Source organism: Callionymus lyra, chromosome 14 (assembly GCF_982586985.1).
Source record: "Callionymus lyra chromosome 14, fCalLyr1.hap1.1, whole genome shotgun sequence".
Classification (NCBI taxonomy): domain Eukaryota; kingdom Metazoa; phylum Chordata; class Actinopteri; order Syngnathiformes; family Callionymidae; genus Callionymus; species Callionymus lyra.
This window is the reverse complement of record NC_141831.1, coordinates 23,937,068-23,956,839: the sequence shown is the minus strand read 5'-3', so window position 1 is coordinate 23,956,839 and position 19,772 is coordinate 23,937,068. Positions and strand designations below refer to the sequence as shown.

The 19,772-nt window shown below is 37.8% G+C and overlaps 1 protein-coding gene across 1 annotated transcript in view; it reads left to right on the top strand.

Moving 5' to 3' along the window:
• Positions 1-2,232: 2,232 nt before the first annotated feature.
• Positions 2,233-19,772, top strand: part of cxadr (CXADR Ig-like cell adhesion molecule) — a 34,665-nt gene continuing 17,125 nt past the window's right edge. The window contains exon 1 of the mRNA XM_087807281.1: positions 2,233-2,370. Within this exon, the coding sequence (XP_087663407.1) occupies positions 2,319-2,370 (52 nt within the window). The 5' untranslated portion in view covers positions 2,233-2,318. The remainder of the gene's footprint in view (positions 2,371-19,772) is intronic.

The following is a 19,772-nucleotide window of genomic DNA, read 5'->3' as shown; positions in this document are numbered from 1 at the left end:
TAAAAATAAAGCAAGATTGCCATATATTTCAATTGTAATAATTAAACAAATGAAATAAAAATGAAATACATTAAATTTCATTTAATAATAAATGAAAAAAACATTAAGGGAGGAACAATAATTTTGAATGGAATGTATACTTCATAAATACGTATGGTTCAAGTAAAAACGTACATGTTGATCTCATGCTTTCGATTCTCAGTTTGGTTCATGGAGATTTGTCTCCCTCTAGTGGATAGAACTCACGATTTGCTGATTTGGCATTCGGTAAAAGTCATTTTCAGAAAAATTTGCAATGTGTATTAATATTAAAAGTCTGAAAGTTTCGCGGCTGTTTTATGACTTTGACTTTATGACAGAACTCTAACACTTCAGATAGATCTAAAAATTAAAAATCAAAGTCAACACAAAGACATGCGAGCGCAAAAACCTGTAAATTAAGGTCTTTTTCACCATCATCACGCCACCTCCTGTGCTAATTTAAAATTACAGAACACCAAAGATGAATTTACATACAGTCGTTTTGTCAAATAAAAGTAATGGGTTCGGGGTCACGTGATGTGTTGGGGACTTAATTAGTGAACTGAAAGTTAAACATTTCTAATTTCAAGCCTCACTGACGATGAAAAATCAACTAACAGTTCGACCCATTGCAGTACTGCCCTCTTCTGGCTGAATTTGGGAACGCGCTTGGTGTGACGAAAGATAATCCGCCCTCTGGCGAAGTGGTTTGCAATGTAGGGCCGCCAGGGGGCGTAATGGGCCTCAGAAAATTGTACGGAAGGGAATAATACAATTAAATATAATATAATATAATGGCAAATAACAGGTTTGTTTTAATTGTCCATAAACAGACAACGTGATCTTCGAATTCTCAAGACTCCAATTGGAAAAAACCACGTGAGACGAAGTCAAATTCTGTGTCAAACTGCCTGTTTTTCGCCTCTTACTAGTAGCTGTAGCTGGTAAGCAGGGAAATAGACCAAAGGGGCAGAAAAACAGCCCTTCCGTGTTACATTCTACTGCTAAAAATAGTTCCATCTAAATTCCAAAGTATAAGGCAGCATACTACATCAAGTATGGCGTTACAGGCGTACAGAAAACGAACAATAATGCCTGAAATGCTCAACAATGAATACCTATTTGAATTAAAGTAAGTAAATACACTCTAAACGTTGATGTTACTTCCTATATTTTTAAGCATTAGCTGTGTGGGTCCCCTTTTACCTATGAAGCTTTTTTAAAGTCGTCATCTGCCACAGCAGGTAAGGTAAGGTAGAACTTTATTGATCCCTCAGGAGGTCTTCTTCGGGAAATAGTTTTTTTCCAATAGCCCCAGCAAATACAGCAATTTTTCATAAAAAAAAAAAAAAATACAAAAAAAATCAAAAATCAAATAAGAACAAGAACAAAGACAAATAAAGAGAAAGAACAAGATGATACAATCTGAGTCTAAAGATAAAGATAAAGAACATAGATCAAAGAAAACATCCAGATACTTTCACTCCACTCCTGCCCCCGAACTCAGAATTGTACAATTTAATAGCCCGAGGAATGAATGAGTCCTTGAGTCTATTTGTTTTGCACCTTGCTACTTGCATTACAGCATTACTTGCTGCATGGCTTAGTTTAGTATCAAGTCTATTTGTTTTGCACCCGGGAAGGAGCATTCCTGCACTCATTTGCTTCTTTGTTCACTGATGACAGTGCTGAGAGGATGACTGTCATCATCCATTATGGACAGTAGTTTGTTTAGTAAGTAAGTAAGTAATTTCTATTTATATAGTGCTTTTCCAGACCAGGGTCACAAAGCGCTTAAACAATCAAAACAATATTCAATAAAGTATATATTTTAAAGATCAAGATAAAACTGATCACTGATCAAGGGGTTCAACCAGCCATTTATGACATGAATTTTGCACCAGAAACCACTTTAATGTAGTCAAAATTTTCATGCACCGACATTCGATGTGTGGCATGAAAAGGTTGACCATAAAGAACTACCGGTTATTCTGCAACAATATAATCTCATTTGCGTTTATGTTTTCAATTTATTGGTAGTTTTTTGAGTCATATATCACGTGACGGAGACACATATCTGATGAAATGTGTCGCTGACTCTTGTTTCCAACCAGCAGGGGGCGCTACTGCACTTCTCCGGGAGTGTCACGTGACTGGCTGCGGCGCGCGGTGCACCTGCAGAGAGGGAGGGGGAGGAGAGTCTGATGCTCGAGCTGTGCGGTCGCTTCTCACTCCTGCTCAACAGAACTTCTTCCACCAAGTTTCGCCGGAAAACTCTTGGAATATCACCCGCGAAGATGGATCCTTCGAGAGCCGGACGCTGCTGTGCACTCTTGGCGCTTTTTATAGGTAAGTTCTGTCCACGTTTGTGACCGTAGAGCTACTTTGAAGTCTGAGAAAACCCCGACGGCGTGACTCCCGTAGTGTGTGGTCAGTCATGTCGGTCCACCGTCACCACAGGAGCTCTGAAGGAACTAGAAGTGTTTAAAAAATAAATATATCTGAATTCTATGTGTACACAGTTCGTGACTGACTCAATGAAAGATAGTTGAAACACTTTAAGCAACTCAGACCGACGGTCAGTGTGTGGGCCAGTACAGACGCCGTCCACCAGTCACCCCATGTTGCTTTTTAAACTTTTACTACTACAACATTTAACCGTTATCGATCCACAATTGGTGTTTTATTTCAATAACAATTGTATCACGCAATGGAATCGTGTTAAATAATTTGTATGTTTCGTAAACATTTAAATTCTGTATTAAATTCTTCTCCTCAACATCTCATTTAGGATCAAAATGTGTACAAACGTTTTAAAGCATGTTTTATGGGTTTATGACATGTGCTTTGGACTTAAAGTTTACGTCAACACGTGGTTTATTCTCCAACGTATGTATTCAAAGAACACTTCAATATTGAACAATTCTTTATTCTGTCATACACCATGATCGACGGTTGCATAAAGATTAAAAGCAGTTTAAGAAACTAGTTGTCTTTTTATTTAAAGCTTTTGTCCATATATGTACAATATTTGACTGTTAGAGTTGTTAATTTCATACTAGACCAATATTACTAATACTAATATTTCTATTACTTGCATTGTTGTACGTTTCATCCTAGGGTGTGTCTGCTGGTGTCATGGAATTTACATTGAAACTAGTGCTTGACTCCTCCCACCACAAACAATAACCAGCCTGAGAAACAAGAGTTTTTTTTGGTTTCAATCATTATCACTGAGCACTGGATTCCTGACCGCACTCATGAATCATAACCAACAGTATCGCATTCCAACATGAACAACTGTTTAAGCTATTATTATTTAACCTCATTGTACTCAGTGAAACTAGTGAATCACTGGTAGGTTATCAAACAAGTCAATATAAGCTTATATTTTACTTCCAAGCTCATTGTAAAACAACAATATTTGTTTTTATTTTTGCTCTACTCTGTGTAGGTAAAGCCATTAAACACATGAAATTACTGTTATTAAAGTGATAGATCACTCAAAACTCAAACTTCACTAATTTTCTTCTCATCCTCATGTCATCCTCCAGAGGGATCAATAAAGTTTTTATCTATCCAAGCGTTGGGATTCATTTCAGAGTTATAAGTTTCTTTTTGTAGGCAAAAATTTAAGTCAATTGTAATGTCTAGAAAATGAGTGAAGTTTGAATTTTGGGTGAACTATCACTTTAATATTAGATTAGTTAGACTTTATGAATCCCTCTGGAGAGAGGGAAATTGGATTTTCAGTTCACAGCAGACAATAAAAGGTACAAATAAAATAATTATAAATAAATAAAAATAACAAGTACAAAGAGATAAAGTGCAAATATAAAGACCATGGATCAAAGGAAATAACACAACATTTTTAAAAGGAAAGGAAAGGTTAAAATAGAAACCTTATTAACTAGACATAATTAATCAAAATAATTTCATATTAAAATATTAAATATTTAAAATGAGGTTTTGGAATATTGAGCATTGGGTCAACAATGAGTTGCAGGTGATTGACTAAGTTGGTCTATTCCTTTAAAATGGATGCCAAGTCATAGAATCAATCCTATTTGAAGGTAACATATAATGGTAATTTAAATGAATGTTACATTTTATTTGAAAACAGTTTGCATGGAATAAGTAAATATATTTGTTTTCTACTGCAAAAGTAGCCTTTTCACGCCCAAGGTTATATGTTCAGAGACGTAAGAAAACATGTCAATTTGTTGATTTGAGAAATGTTATGCTATCTTTTTCAGTGTAAAGAAACATGCCCCAAAAATAAATAGTTTACCTTTTACTAATAGTTTTTTTATTTTAACATAACGCGTGTTAATATTATTCGTTATTGAAGGGTCCAAAAACATATAAACAACATCTCTATATATACAATCTCTTGCATTCTTTGTCAAAGCTAGGGCACCGAGACGCATTCTTTTTTTTGTCTCATTATTCACATTGTTGGGTACACTAGTTTAGGCTCATTACCATCTTAATGGTGACATGGCCTCATCATTTGGGCGCTGTTCCACTTCAGCAGACAAGAACAGTATCTGCCAGAAATGTCGAATTCTACTGACGAGCACAATAATCTGCTTACCCCTTTCAAATAGTTCAAACACGCACAAACATTTCTGCCGTTTCTATTCTGTGTGTGTGTGCATTGGAATGTATGGCCTTTTGTAAATAGAATTATAGGAAATAATGATATTGTTTTAACAGCATTGGTTAAAGGGTTAGTTCACTCAATATTCAAACTTTGCTCATGTTCTACTTGCCCTCATGTCGACTATATTCAGAGTAATCTGTTATTTTTTTAAAAGTTATAGGCCAAAATTGACTGTAATTTCATTGTAACGTAGTGACTGGTGCGCAGGTTCATCTTCCTCCAAAATAAGGCACTTAAAAACAACCAAATACCTCTGTGGTGTTCGTCTGAAGCAGAAGCTTAAAGGCTAACGTACACAAACGGGAAGCACTCCAGGTAAATATTGCGGGCTCTAGTCTACTGTCTATAAAACTGACTACACTGGAAGCACTCGCAGTATTTACCCCGACTATTCCTGTCTGCCTATCATGTTAGTGTTAAAACTTCTGTTACAAACGAGGGTGAGTAAAAAATGAGTGAAGTTTGCATTTTGGATGAACTATCACTCTAAATGTATATCAAGATCAATAATGTTTTTTATTTTTTATGGTTAAACACTATTAAACTTTTTGTTTGTGGTAGTAAGGCGATTCATCTGAAATAATGCTCTTTTCATTTTTGGTTAAAACATTTGTTTAACCTCTTCCAACCCAGCCTTACAAAGTCCATTGTGTACTCTATGTATGTTTGTTGTGGCAGTATGAAATATAATGGCATTTTTTCATTAAATGTACAAAATTGTTGGGACAGTGCTTTACAATAAAATTCCGCTTTTCGTCTCTAACCCGCAGCAGACCATATAAAACCTGCATATGAAAAATTACATTTAAGTATTAAATGAATAATAACTCGCTTGTTTCAGCTGTTGTATAACTTTAAGTTCTGATACAGTTAAAAACAAAGTACAAATAAAGAGTATGGTCATGATGTTAAATAATTTTGAATATACACTAAGATATTTTAATATCAATGTTGCCTTAGTGAGAGTCAATAATATGGACTCTCAACTTAAGGACGAAAAAAAATATAAAATTATTAAACGTCTAGTCTTCTAGTTAGTTTTCTTCTTTTTCAACATTGCTCCAATGGTAACTGTGGAAGCCAAAGCTGGTGCAAGAGGCAAATCCTGAAAGCATTGCTGACACTGAGCAGGCGCAGAAAACATTTACCTGATAAGTGGAGACGAACCACAGGCTCTGGCCAGGGGATGGTTGCTTAGTTACATGAAAACAGATCCTGGGAGTTGATCTTTTCAGCTTCCCTCCCCCGTTTCTATTGTATCTTATCTGCTTTTACAGCTGGGTGCTTCAAAAGATGTGAACTATCCTTGTGAATTCATTTTTTGATTTGCATTTAATGACTTGTAAGGGCAACAGTTGGCCTCAGTTTTACACCTGACTGTCCTTGGAATCAAACTGTTTTCAAAAGTAAAGAGCCATTGTGAATGGGCCCACACTGGCTTGAGGTCGCAGGCACTTGTCATGACCCAGCAGTCCACCGTTTCAAACCACGTCACCTCGAGCAGTCGCTTCACCTCACCACACACATGCCCTTGAAAATCAACCATGAACGCGTGGAATTGGATTACACTCCTGAGCACCGCTTTGTCCTCAGCAGTCTGGAGATGGCGACGACCACGCATGAATATTCACAGCCTGGGATGTTAATATTTTAGCATGCCTGTGGTGTCCAGCCCGGTGCCAACTGCCACTCACCTATATTGAATTAGCAAGCTCTGATCCTGCCTTTTACATTACCACATTACCCTAAATCCTTCCTCTTTTCCCCCCATTTCCTGTCTGATTTAGTGAATGAACAAATTGCTGTCTGCCACAGAACGAGAGGAAATGATTGATGCTTGTGCTTCTTCCTCAGTGCTGTTAATGGCTGTGTCTCTGCTCTGTATTCAGAGCGCATTCTCATTTTCTCAGGTGGGGAATAAAACAGCGTTCTGGGTGGCTGCCAGACGTTCTTGGGGGCGGGGGGATGATATATTGGCAAGATTTAACAAAAATTCCTCCGCTCTAAATCCAATGTTTCATCTGCGGATTGTGTGTTTTCTGACCTCTAGCTCACTCCGAGCGCTTCTCACCACTGGGTTGAAGGAGAGTGTGAAGCAAATGGTTTAGAAATTGTAATAAATTGATTGTTGAGAAGCCCTGATTCAATAAAAGGTTGCCTGGGTTAGTGTTGTAATAAACACCGGGAATCGACCCACCTGCCCAATATTTTAATTATGTGTATAAAAAAGAACAACACACGCTCTTGGAGGAAGCAAAGTGCATGTACTTGTACTTCATTAATCATGAATGTTACGCTTCAGTGTGTATTTTGGATGAATGACTGGAACGTCCGTAACTAGAACCTTTTGATTTAAAAAAAATATTGATTAATGGATGTTAATCTTGTACATCATGATCAGCACTGGAGATGGATGGATGGATGAATGGATGGATGGATAGATACAACTTTATTGATCCCTCTGGAGGTCTCCTTCGGGAAATTGTTTCCGATTTGTTGAGATTGTTTTAATAACACAGTTGTTGTCTTAATTTGTCCTAGTGAAGGTCAAGATAGGTGAAGGATATCCAGGAATATCTATCTTGTTATATGTACAACAGTTGTATTTCTTTTTTTCTTCTTTTTTAACAATTCCAGCATTTTTTTTAAGGCAAGCAAAAATATTGAACCTTTTGAACATTCTTTCTATAAACTGAAAGTGGGCATTATAGTTGCACAGTTTTAAAAGCTTCAAAGGGAAGTCTTTCCAAAAATCTAATACTGTTCTTTTGTAGCCCATCGCATAAAACAAGGTGCATGTGGTTCTGAGTTTTCCACGCTCTCATGGGACCATCGGTCTTCATCACCACGTCTCTGCTGTAAGGGTGATGGCCGTCACAAGGGCCCATTTGTCACTTCATCCAGCTGTGCAGGTCCGACAGTGCCCTCTACTCTAATGAGAAGTTGGAGCTACTATGATGAATAAGCTGTTCTCAACAACGATGTCTGTGTCATATCTTGAATGAGAATCTCTAAGAAGCACACATTGATACACATGTATATCTTGGAACTGCAAAGTGCCAGAGAGAAGTTTGTTTTGTTTTCAGTGACCTGCTTGTCTCAGTGCATGATAACACTGTTGTTAAATTTTTTATTTCTGACAGTGTTCTTGTAATAGACTTTTTTACATGCAACTAGTTTTATTAAATAAAACAAAAATAAATTAACATATATAAAATGTACAGTCATGTTGTGTTGGAGAAGTTTATGTAAGTTTATATAAACCTTTGTCTTGTCATTTGAATATCATTTTTTTGCAGGGGGGAATTATCAGCCCCTACTTACAAGACTTAACAATCACAGTCAGGTTTTAAAAAGCATGTAGTTTGAAGTACAATCATTTTCCATTTTATAAGTAAATTTGTACAAATTGGAAAATACTGTTGAAAACTTAACTGTTACTTTGTGTTCTGATGCATATAGTGAGGCTGTAGAATATAAACCAACGGTGTAGAACACTTGGCCCCTCTTCTGCGAAATCTGAAGAATCAAAAGCAATATTGTAAAGTCATTTGCAAAGGATCATTTCAGTCAGTACTGACGTCCAATATGCCTTCATGTATATGGGAATTCCACTTAATATTGTGCATGTTCAGCAGTTGTGAGTTAATGTCCAGTCTTTGTGTAACACAGCCAAATTGCGGTGAGATGATTGTTTTGTTCCCCAGCACTAAGCCTCTCCACCAAGAACATTAGATTTAATTGTCTGCCTAATCTTTAAAAATATTGTGGCTGGGGATGGCGGCAACAGAAGCAGAAGGTGGGATGAATTTCTGAATGAGAAGGAGAAATGAAGCAGCTGTTGAGGGATCCATTCCTAGCACACCTCATTTAAAAAAAAAAAATGGTTGATGCTAAGAATGAGTGTAAAAAGGCAAATCAATGTCAGGCTTCTTTCCTAATTCAGTCTCCCCCGTTTTGGTTTACTCGTTGGCTGACATTCACATCAGCCTTTTGATGTTCTAGTCTGATGTTGAATTATGATGTCAAATAATGTCGCTATGGTAATACATTCTGTCTATGATTAAAAAGGCAGGATCTAGCTAGTCTTCATCGGAACCCTGAGGAGGCTTGTTTCTCTATATTTCTGAACACTAAAAATGTTTGCAATCGTAGAAGTTATGACCTGGTGAGCCGCACATCTCAGTATAAACACTAAATGTGCTATGGGGGTATTGTTTCAACTAATCACTCATATCATTTTAGTCAAATAGAAACTGCATTATATGTGTATTACTTCACATTAAGGATGATTAACTTATTAAGTCGATTTTGCGTTGGTGACTAATTTCTGGTGGATAGATGGTGATATTGACAACTACAGACAATCCACTTCAGTTCCAAAATGTACTTGCATGCTCTTAAAGAAGTCCCTCTCATCTATTTTCGAGTCTCTGCTGGGAATCTCTGCTTTATGAATGCAAAATGGTCAGGATGCATATTTTAACATATTTGAAGGAGCTGGATCGTTGTGAATGAGAACGACTAAGTGTGGGAATAGGAAATGGTGTTTAATATTGAAAACAGCAGCACGTTACATTTACAATTGGCTGAATAATTTCGATCAGGTCAACTTTAAAAAGCAGCAAAGACAAATTTAATAATCAGTGACGTTGTTTGTTTTTTTTTAAGCAAAGAAGCTCCAGCGTGTGGAAGCAGTTTACTAAAATGAAGGAGAAGAGAATGCAGCGATGTCTTTAGCATAAGTGTGATGCATGGACACTAGGGGTGTAAGAAAATATTGATATATCGCAATATTTTTATTCCTGATACTTTATCGATTTTCAAAAGAACTGTTTCGATATAAAAAAAATGTATTTAAGTAGCAAGAGAAGCATCACGAAAAAGAATATTAGCAGATTAAGTAACAAGGAAAATTAAACAAAGCGAAGCAGTTAACTTTGCTGTTCTGTAGAGACAAGAGAAACTTTCAGTCAACCACATGAAGGGTAACGATAACAAATGATCTTGTTAGTGTTAAAGTTGACTGCGGAATGTGGAATCTGCCTCAATCCATAGATAGAAAGTTTGTGTTTAATACTGGTTGAATAAAGACTGACAGCGCAGAGGTCCGTGTTTGTGACGTCAGTGGACGCTCGCTAAATTTCACAAACTTCAGGACAATCAATCATGACACGAAATTCATTTAACAAGTATAGTTTAGTCATAACACAGTTAAACGCTTTACTAACTTACTTAATAAATCGAGGTGATCACTGATCAAATTAGCAGTTTAGAGCTTTTGAAGTTGAAAAATTAAACACTGACAGATATTGGATATTGCATGCTGCTCCTGGTTGTTTGAGACCGTTAATGCATTACATTGTTTATGCAAGTTTACATTTTTGTTAGTAAATTTGAGAAGCACGTTCCTTCAAAATATATATAATTTTCTGTACATTAAAAATCAATTGTATATGTGAGACTATCTACCTCTTAAAATGAATGTCCAGACATTTAAATGTCTTTGGAAACTGCTCATCCGCTGAGCAACATGATGCGTCCGACTTTCTCCAGTCCTTGTCGAAACTGCTGTTTAAACTATGAGACAATGAGATGAAAATATCTGTGATTACTGCAGAAAGCACATTACTGTGGTGCCGTAAACACAAGTGCTAAGATTTTAATAGGCAGGTATAAACTGGGCTGTGGTTGGTGGGTTCCTAGGAAACCTACTGTTAACTGTCCTAATGGACTGTATGAATAATTCATAACACAAACACATCTATGTGGCTGGCTGACTCGCTGCGAGTGGCCAGTAATTGGAATAGTAATCCCCCTTCCTCTTCTTCAGGTCTCCAAGTATTTCCATGTGATAAGTAAAAAGCTCAGCTGTGCATTTAATCATTTTCTGAACTCTGCTTTACCTTATTGAAGTTTTATTGGATCTGCCAAAGGAATTGATGATCGATAGACACCGATCCAACTTTATTGTCTCGATACTGAGACCTGGGCTTTAAGTATTGACGGGTAAGGATCACATACTAGTGGTAAAACATTAACTTTCTTGCCTTTCTGGGAAATAACACTGGTTATTCTTTCTTTGCAAACAACTAAACATTTTAAGCTCGTCAAGTGAACAAAAAATGACAGAATACAATAAATTGACACTTTTGTATAATAGATATTTACCTATTAATGAAAAAAAGATGTATAAATCAAATACCCTTTAATACCAATGTGTCAATATATGTCTAATTCTTATTAATATATAAATGTATTCATCGGAGTTCACACAGTAACATGGTATTCAACAAGGCGATGAAACCCCTCACACATTTTTTCCTTGTTTTTTACACTTTCATACAATCGACTGGACGCCTCTCTGGTCTCTGCAGAGCAGCCGGCTAAATTAACTGCTGCGTTTTGCCAGCCTTTCTTGTTTCTTCAAACGCTCATATTCTTTGACGTGATGAAAATTCAACTTTGAGAGGCTAGATCGGACCGATACCAATCGGTGCATCTCTTATTCCTGTCTGGATGCGTCAATCGAGGACTCAAGATGATTTAATTTATATTTATAATTGCATGCCTAGCAATGTCTGTGTTTATTAAGACCGCATCAGATACATTATCAAGGGTTGGATGTTAAGTGTTGTGCATGTATATGTTTCATCATTTTCAACAGTCGGGTCAGAAAACCCTTACAAATATATTGTGATCTGTAACTTAAATCAAATGGTTTAATAGTTTAAATCTGTAAAATTGGCACTAAATTGTTAGCATAAAAAAAAGTCGTACCAATACTTAACAGGACAAATGTGAGTTTTTAAAAATATATTTGACATCAGCATCTAGCATTAGAGGTCTCTGCTATCCATTTTTCCAACATTTTTGGAGCCGCAAGGGAGTCCTCTTTTGACAGTTTTCACGCAAAAACACATTAGCACTAAACACCAGCTGGCTGACCTTGAAGAAGGCGTAGTGTAGTGTTCCGTTTTACTTTCTCACCATTTTATTCTGAAACATTAACAGAAATATGTCATAATCTAATTGTTTCCCTTTCAAGGTTATGTTTTTAACGTATTAACATATTGTTGTCCTATTCATGTTAATCTCTCAATGCTGGCTGTTATTGGTGTATTTATTCTACTGCACACAATTTGTATACTGGACCGAGTCCATCCGTCAGATAATAGTTAAATGGTTGTGTTTCTACTCTCAACAAACCAGCTTTTCTTGTCCGACTAGAAATATGACCATTCATGCTTTAAGGAAGCTGAGAAATATTGACGTGCTTTTCAAATCCAAAAGGTCCACAAGGTTCATTAATCCACCATGAACCCAGTTGTTTGTTCAAGATTTGATAAGATGTTTGCCCAATCTCTAAGCCGGAAGTTAAAAGTTTAAATTGTAAAGCTGAATTTATGAAACTGTAATAAACACTGCTGTAAACATTTTTAACCGCACAAGTAAAAACCACAATCTCTTTAGTGGGATCCATGAAAAACCTCCCTAAGCTAATCTAACTCCTTACTAGAACTCTCACATCTCAATTCCTCCTTTATATAGTCATTTCACGCTCTACATGTTGTTCAATGTAGCAGTTCAGAGCGAGCTATTAATGTACACAGTTCCTAATATACTCCAAGGGAATACATATCCAATTTACTGCCTGACATTTTTCTAACGTATGCGTTGTTTGTTGATAACGATCTTATTAGTCTAGTGCAAATTTGAGGTCATGTCTGCCGACAGTCAACCGTACCCTTAGCGCAGAGAAGTCCCCATTGCAATAAACACTGCTTCTTAAATGGCTGATTAGATTTATCTTCACCACCCTTGACACTCCACGTCTTCTCATATCACAGAGTCCTTAAATGAAGCTCTTTTCTTCAGATCTCCTATTTTGATGGCAAGAAAATATTGGATTACTACTCTGCGCATGATGACAAAACTAGCAAGTTATTTTTAACATTCCCAATTGCAGCTTGTCACTTAACATTGCATGTAGAGTGGTGGTTTTGAGCCTCATCCTCATGTCCGGGCCGCGCTCGGGGCATGAATAAATCCAGCAGTCCTGGTTAAGCCGTAACATCAACTGACAGTCCTCGCCTGTGGCTTCCTGCAGGGCTCAACACCCAGGTGTGTTAGCTACACCTGCCTGCAAGAAGCTCCGAGTGCAGAGGCAACTTTGTTTTATCCGTCTCACTGCTTTTGCAGAGATGAAGGGGAGGGACGGATTATCCATCTTGTTATCTTTTAACAACAGTGTTATCATGATGTCCTGTTGCACCGTCTCCCCTTCAAGCAGGACACTGAAAAACACCGTCTGCATTTTTATAGCAACTTCACTCTTGCTGCGTTGAAAAATATTTATTACCAAGATTAATTATTGTCCATAAATGAGTGTAATAAAATGAAATGCATATCTTATTCACCTATTTTGAAGTGTGTTTTCACTTTCTCTCATCCAATGTGTTGGAGTAAACCCATGAGAAACACCATTAAATGGTGATTACAACTGCCCTTTATACACTATTTTATGTAGCAAGAATTGAGAAATGTTTTCCTCATAACCTTGGAAACAGATAAGACCACCAGTAAAAGACTGCGTGGGAGGGCCTGGAGCCTTCTGAGCCTGGTACTGAACCTGGAATTACTGGATGTTGTGGCTAGGGAGGAAACTTCCTGTAACTGAAGACATGTTTAACTATTGGAAATATGTATTGCTGATAAAAGTAATAATTGGTATTTAAAGGTCTTAGTACATTGAAAGTGGCTGGATCAGAACCTTTGCATTAAGTCACTTTCTTTTAAACGTTTTCAAGTACTGTAGCATATCTACAGTATTTGTTAACCTTTCCTCCTTAGTGCAGTGATAGTGCATTCCATGATTAATAAACAAAATCATATGTATGTTTTCATACGTAGATCTTGGCTAAAATGATTGCATTATTCAGGGTTCTATCCAGGATTTTTTTTACAGCGTAGGGGGACCTGTGCACAGCTCAGTACTGTAGGGGGGTCCAGGGGGGTTCAGATAATGAAAACGATGCGATATTTCCCTTTCGTTCATTTCCGCACTTCGGCGCCAACTTGATCGGAGAAAAGTATCACTACTAATGCAAATAAATAAATAACAAATCCTACTTCCGTGTACACGCACGCATAATGGTTTATAACTAACAACTTGGCTCATTAGCATATGGCAAAGAAGGACAGGTTAACACATTTCCGCGATCTTATAAAAATGTTCTGCGATCTTATAAAAACGTTCTTATAAAAACGCTAAAAACAACTGAGACGAGATGAAAAGTACTTACAATATGTTGCAGAGGGGGTTGTAAGAGATGAGCTACTGACTGGAAAACTCACGCTCCTTAATTAATCTTACTTCCGTGTATATACCAACGCGTCACCATAACAACCGAGCCTAGAAAGCTGCACCGCACAGCTCACAGACCGACGGATGGAAGTTTAAATTGACAACTACTGAACGTGACACTGCATTATCACATCCTTACGATGAAGACACAATACATAAAAGGGAAAACAAAAGAAAATGCCCCGACGCTCTGTCTCAAGCAACCCAATTCACAGCATAGGTGATCAAAATCACCATGGCACTGGTGAGAACCCTGATTTTGTTATATAAATGTGTGTGAGTGGGAGCAGGAAGGAGTGTTAGCTTTTTTTTCACTTTGGCCTGGAGAAAACATACGTGGCACTCGCTTAAGGCACAGGGCTCCTAATTTTAGACCTGAACCTTGAGGCAAAATGGTGTGAGCAAGATGGACTCACTGACCATTTCCTGTTAAAGTCAACTAGGATACTAGAGTTTATTGTAAACTTACTTTTCAAGACCGTTTTAGATCAGTTAAACTAAAATACAAACAAAGATTGTGAAGTATAGTGCTGCTGAAGATACGAAAGGACAGTGTTGCTCCCCAGACAGTGTTTGACCACTGATACTGTTCTTTAATCACAGCTGGCATTGAGCCTTGGACAGGACAAAGGCCTGCTCAGAGGCACTGATAGGGTTCTGGTGCTATCTATCAGACAGGGTGTTTGTTTTGGGGGCTGAAGCTTTATCAGTAAAGATTCCCTTTGAGGTAAAGAAAAAACCTGTTTGTCAAATGGCCCAGACTAGGGATGAACTATATGGACAAAATTCCATATCTTAATATTTCTACCAAATACCTCTATCGATAAGATACGTGGTGACTTCCTAGCCCAGTCTGTGACTATGCTTCTCTCAATAGGGTGATTGTGGAATTGCATGCACCATTTAACTTGCTGACAATGACTTCTTTAATCTTCTATAAGTATAAATGAAGTGTCCCATTAAGGTACTGTGTGTGCTTGACAATTTCCTCTTGCATCGGTTATATAATGGTTGTTTTTAGTCGGCAAGTCGGTTTTGATAAATATTTTCGTGTCATTTTGTCAAGGGAACACCATGAATGCCTTCCATTTTTGGAATTAAAGCTTCCGTGCTAAGTAGTAATATTGAATTCTTGTCAGTCAGGATTCTGTCTTAGATGTGTGCATTTTCATAGAGCTTACTATTGGCAAGTTATGTGGTGACCTCAAGACATGGATCTTAGCCGACAGGTCTCTCCTAACATTTCTTCACAATGTTTTAAGTATGTTAATTGTATATTTTACTAGTCACCCTGAAGTGAAGATGGCACTCACAACAGCATAGTTTACAAGGGAGCTGCTTTAACTTTTGTCTGGCTTTTTATGGTACTAGTTTAAAAGAAAGTAACGCTAACGTGATTTCTGTACGAATAGGCAAAGGATAATCCTTACGGTGTGTGTTTAGAAAAATACCTTTCTCCAGCTAAACAGCTTTCTATTTATAAACAGACGCTGCACACTTAAGACCCAATCTACCCAACCTGTCTGAGTAGCTGGAGAAGAGGGTTCCTGATATAGCTGTGCACAGTAGCTGCTGCTTCCTCCATTAAACAATTGTGGATGGTTATTTTTAAAACCTCATCTACCATGGGATTAAACGAAAATGTTTGATCATCTAAGATTAGTATTGGAGAAAAATAAGGAATCTGTGTTATTTAAATCCGTGCGCAAATCTTTTTTTTCTCATCTGTCTAGCTTCAGAAAATATTCCACCATACTTATTTCCTTCTAAACCCCCACGTTTGTTTGTGGAGGCTTATTTTCAGCACCATTGTGTTTCCCGACTGCAACCATTTTTAATTTCCTCCTGCATGTCTATATTGGCACATTTGCGACATCTTCCCCTGAGGATCTTTTCAGGTTGCTTTCTGTGCTGCTCCATTGACTGGCACAATGCCCATCATCTCTAAGTACAACCCACCCTTCTGCTGTGCCACTAATCTTCTTTGGATCTGTGGGATTCTGGGCATCTATTAAATATCTCTGGTCATTTTATGTGTGAATAGGATTAATGAACCTACAATCCTTTTTTGGACCAGGTTTTTGCAAGTTTGGGTTCATCATGTTCAGTTTGAACAATATGTTGACACATTTTCACAACATATTTTAAAGTATCAAAATTCCAGTTCCAAAATTAAGTAAGTAGCCAAAGAAAGTTGTAATCTTCGGGACCAATGCGTACATCCTGAATCCAATGATTCTCCCGCATTCAACAAATCCTGTTTTCGCCCATGTTTAAAGCAAGGATTACACATATCTATATATTACATAGTGTAATGTGATTGAAGCTCATGAAGATTCAGATTGTTTATATGTGAATACATGGATTACCCGTAAGACCAGGCTTTCATGAATATAGTAATTAAATCAGAATTTCATCACATCCCAGTCTTCAGCGGCTGTTCCCACTAATTACATTAAAATTCCTCCTGCAGGCCTCTCTAAATGCTGTCAAAAGCTCAGATGGCCAAATAAAATGGCCTGTCATCCGTCAGCCCTTCTTATTTTAATGTTCAATTATGTCAAAACAGCCTTTAGGTCACACTCAGTGAAAATCGACGGTTTGTTCCATGTAGCAAATGGAGCTTTCAGGCTACATTACAGCACAATCGTCATGGTTCAACAGGCACAGCCCCTCGCAACACTAAATAAACCAAACTCGCTCTTGGGGCGACACATCGCTTCAAATTGAATAGTTCCAGTGGGGGCAGTGGGGCGAGTGTTCAGAACCGCCTTTCTAGCAGTTACCAATTCATGAAGCTATCTTCTGCCGCTGAAGAGATAATTGATCACAGGGGATCGGCTTGACTGTTTGTGATGTGGAGAGCGCCTGTGCCATTTAATTTGTTCGTCCTAGAGCCCCCAGACTGCAGTTTTAGGATAATGAATCACTAATGTGCATGCCACCATCATTTCCGATTCGACAAACCGCTCTACGCTCATCAGCGGTTGTTTGTCTGCTGCTGTCTTGGATGCTGTCTTCATCTCTTGCTCCGCGGAATACTGAAATAGATTCAATCTTTTTTTTTCAAAAATAACAAATGTTTTTGCCATCAAGCATGGTTTAATGGAGTTTTCTCTGAAAATATCTGTCATGCAACAAATTGCTTCTTCTGAAATTGGATTTATTGACATGAACATTTAAAATACTACAGAGCTGATCACCGTCTCTCCTAAAAGGCGACAAGCTATACCAGGGATGCAGAGTAACTTGAAGGGCTACTACCAGTTTTGTCACAAAATCTTCTTGGAAGATGAGTGTCTTAAAGCAGCTCTGGGTAGTTTTGGGAACCTTAATATTTTTCTACTAAAATAACTTGTGATGACTCATCGACTTAAAACTAGTTGAATGACTCGTATACCGTGACTTGAGGTGTTTTGTGTGATTTTTAGTTAAAGTTAAAGTTATGTTATTTACAAAGCCGTCATAACGCATATCACATTATCCACAATATGATTCATTATCTCATCGATATCCATCCTTTATTCAGCCAATGGAAACCGAAAATTGTCCAACTGCTGCAAACGGGGACAATGGCAACTTTAGCAACGTTTAGAGAGTGCTCACGGGAAATGTGTTCTCCCGTCGAAATAGAGCTGCTTTAAAAAGATATATTTTTGACTTCATACCATTAGAATTGCAATTAAAAGTTTCTTTCTTTTACCCAGTTGTTTTTCTGCTTGTCTTAAAGCAATACATGGTAAACAATTCCTTTTTTTTTAAATAATGAAATAATTTAACTTCAAGAGCTGTAAGATATTTACGTATTAAATAAATATTATATTTAAAATATCTAACCAAATGGGCAGTAGTATAAAGAGAAATAAAATAAAAAGCTTTTTATTGAATACAAAGGTAAGCTCACGTGGCGGCTTTAAGGAAATACTATTGTTTTTAACTTCTCACTAACCTCGTGGTCTGGCTTTCTTTTAACCTGCTTCCTGTATATGTCGTCTTTTCTTTCTTTCCTTCTTTCATACTGTCTCTTAAGCACCACAGCAACCTTCTCCAAAGATTTGGTTGCCAGGAGACAGGATTCGCTCCCTATTGTATGCCGACAAAGGTGGAGGGGGCGGGCTCTTAAGGGTTACAATCACTAGGTCTCGGCAGAATCGGGGGCCCTTGGGGACCCGCACTGACAATCACGGGTGTGTTAGAGGAGCAGGGTGGGGTGGGAGGGAAGTATTGGTGGGAATGGGGGTTATTTAGTGTTGGTGAATGAGTGTGTGTAGTATTTGGAGTAAAGGGTGGAGCATGCTGACACTCTAAATTCCTGCTGTTCATTCCCCAACTCCCAGATAGCAAACTCCGAAGTGCTGTGTCAGTAGTACGTACCAGAGGGAAAGAGACGCTTATCAGAGACACAAAGAGACACAGGCAGCCATGAATAGTTATTAAGATAGACTTTCTAATTAGCCGTCGTGTTCTCCCCCATCACTTGACTCCCTCTCTTCAACACACACACACACACACACACACACACACACACACACACACACACACACACACACACACACACACACACTCCAATTCATATTCTTCCTCACAGCTGGGACTCAGTCCAAAGATTGTTTTTAACGGGCAAACTCTGCCAAGCACGTTCACTGCTTACTATCCGTTTTCCTAAATGGCCCAAGTTCCCTGTGTACTTTAAAAACGATTTCCCCTAATTATTCTTTCGAGGATGCATTCTGTTTTTCTTTTACCTTGTGTTATCACTGTAAATAACCTATCCCTATGTTGTTGTTTTTTTTCCACGATCATGAGACTTTGACCGCAGGGATTAAGTTTCCGCCCCTTTGGTTCTCACACACTCTGAGAATGTTTTTCAAATGGAAAAGTTACTGATTAACACCACAGGCTGATTTCCATTTGAATTTTGAGCATGTCTTCGTATATGTCAACATCATCCAACAATGTCGCTTTTACCAATGGGCATTATGGAGTCGGGATACATTTTTGTGTTATATTTTTAATTTTTATCGTAAATATGGCATCAGCTATACTAGTTGTTTTGTTTACATGTAAACCTTTTTTCTAATGAATTCAATTTGAACACCATAACATGAGTAGGTGCCCTCTGAAACTTTCGTGGTGCACCGATGCCTTTTATAAATTGTGTTTTTCATTCATCTGCATCGGTGCACTTTACAGATTTGTTGTTGTTTTGTACTGACGCAAATGGTGTGATTTGCATTTGATACAGTCTACACTCCACTGGGCTTCATGCTGGCAGTAGCTGGATTTAACAGACTTGTGCATTCCAGTGTGTTGACTGAGAATCGTATCAACTATTACACTCTTTGTGTCTGTCTCTGCCTTGGCTCTGCCGTCATCCATCACACAGCCCCCCCTTATATATATATATATATACTGTATATATATATATTTTTTTTTTTTCAAAAAAGCTTCACGTCTTGATGAGATGGCATTTCTTTCCTACTGGTGTAAGCAACTTGAGCATTATCGGGATCAACTGTAATCTAAACAAATGCTGTCTGTGCTTTGGCATTGATTTAACAGGTACATCCTGCAGCCTCCTTTATTACCTGTCTAAGAAATCAGTCACTGTGATAAACTACCTCTTTGTTTTTCCCTCGGGGAAGAAAATTTCCTTCCCAAGCATGTTTTAGATCGCCCTGGATTCTTTCAGTGCTTGATAATTTTACTTTGCGCTCC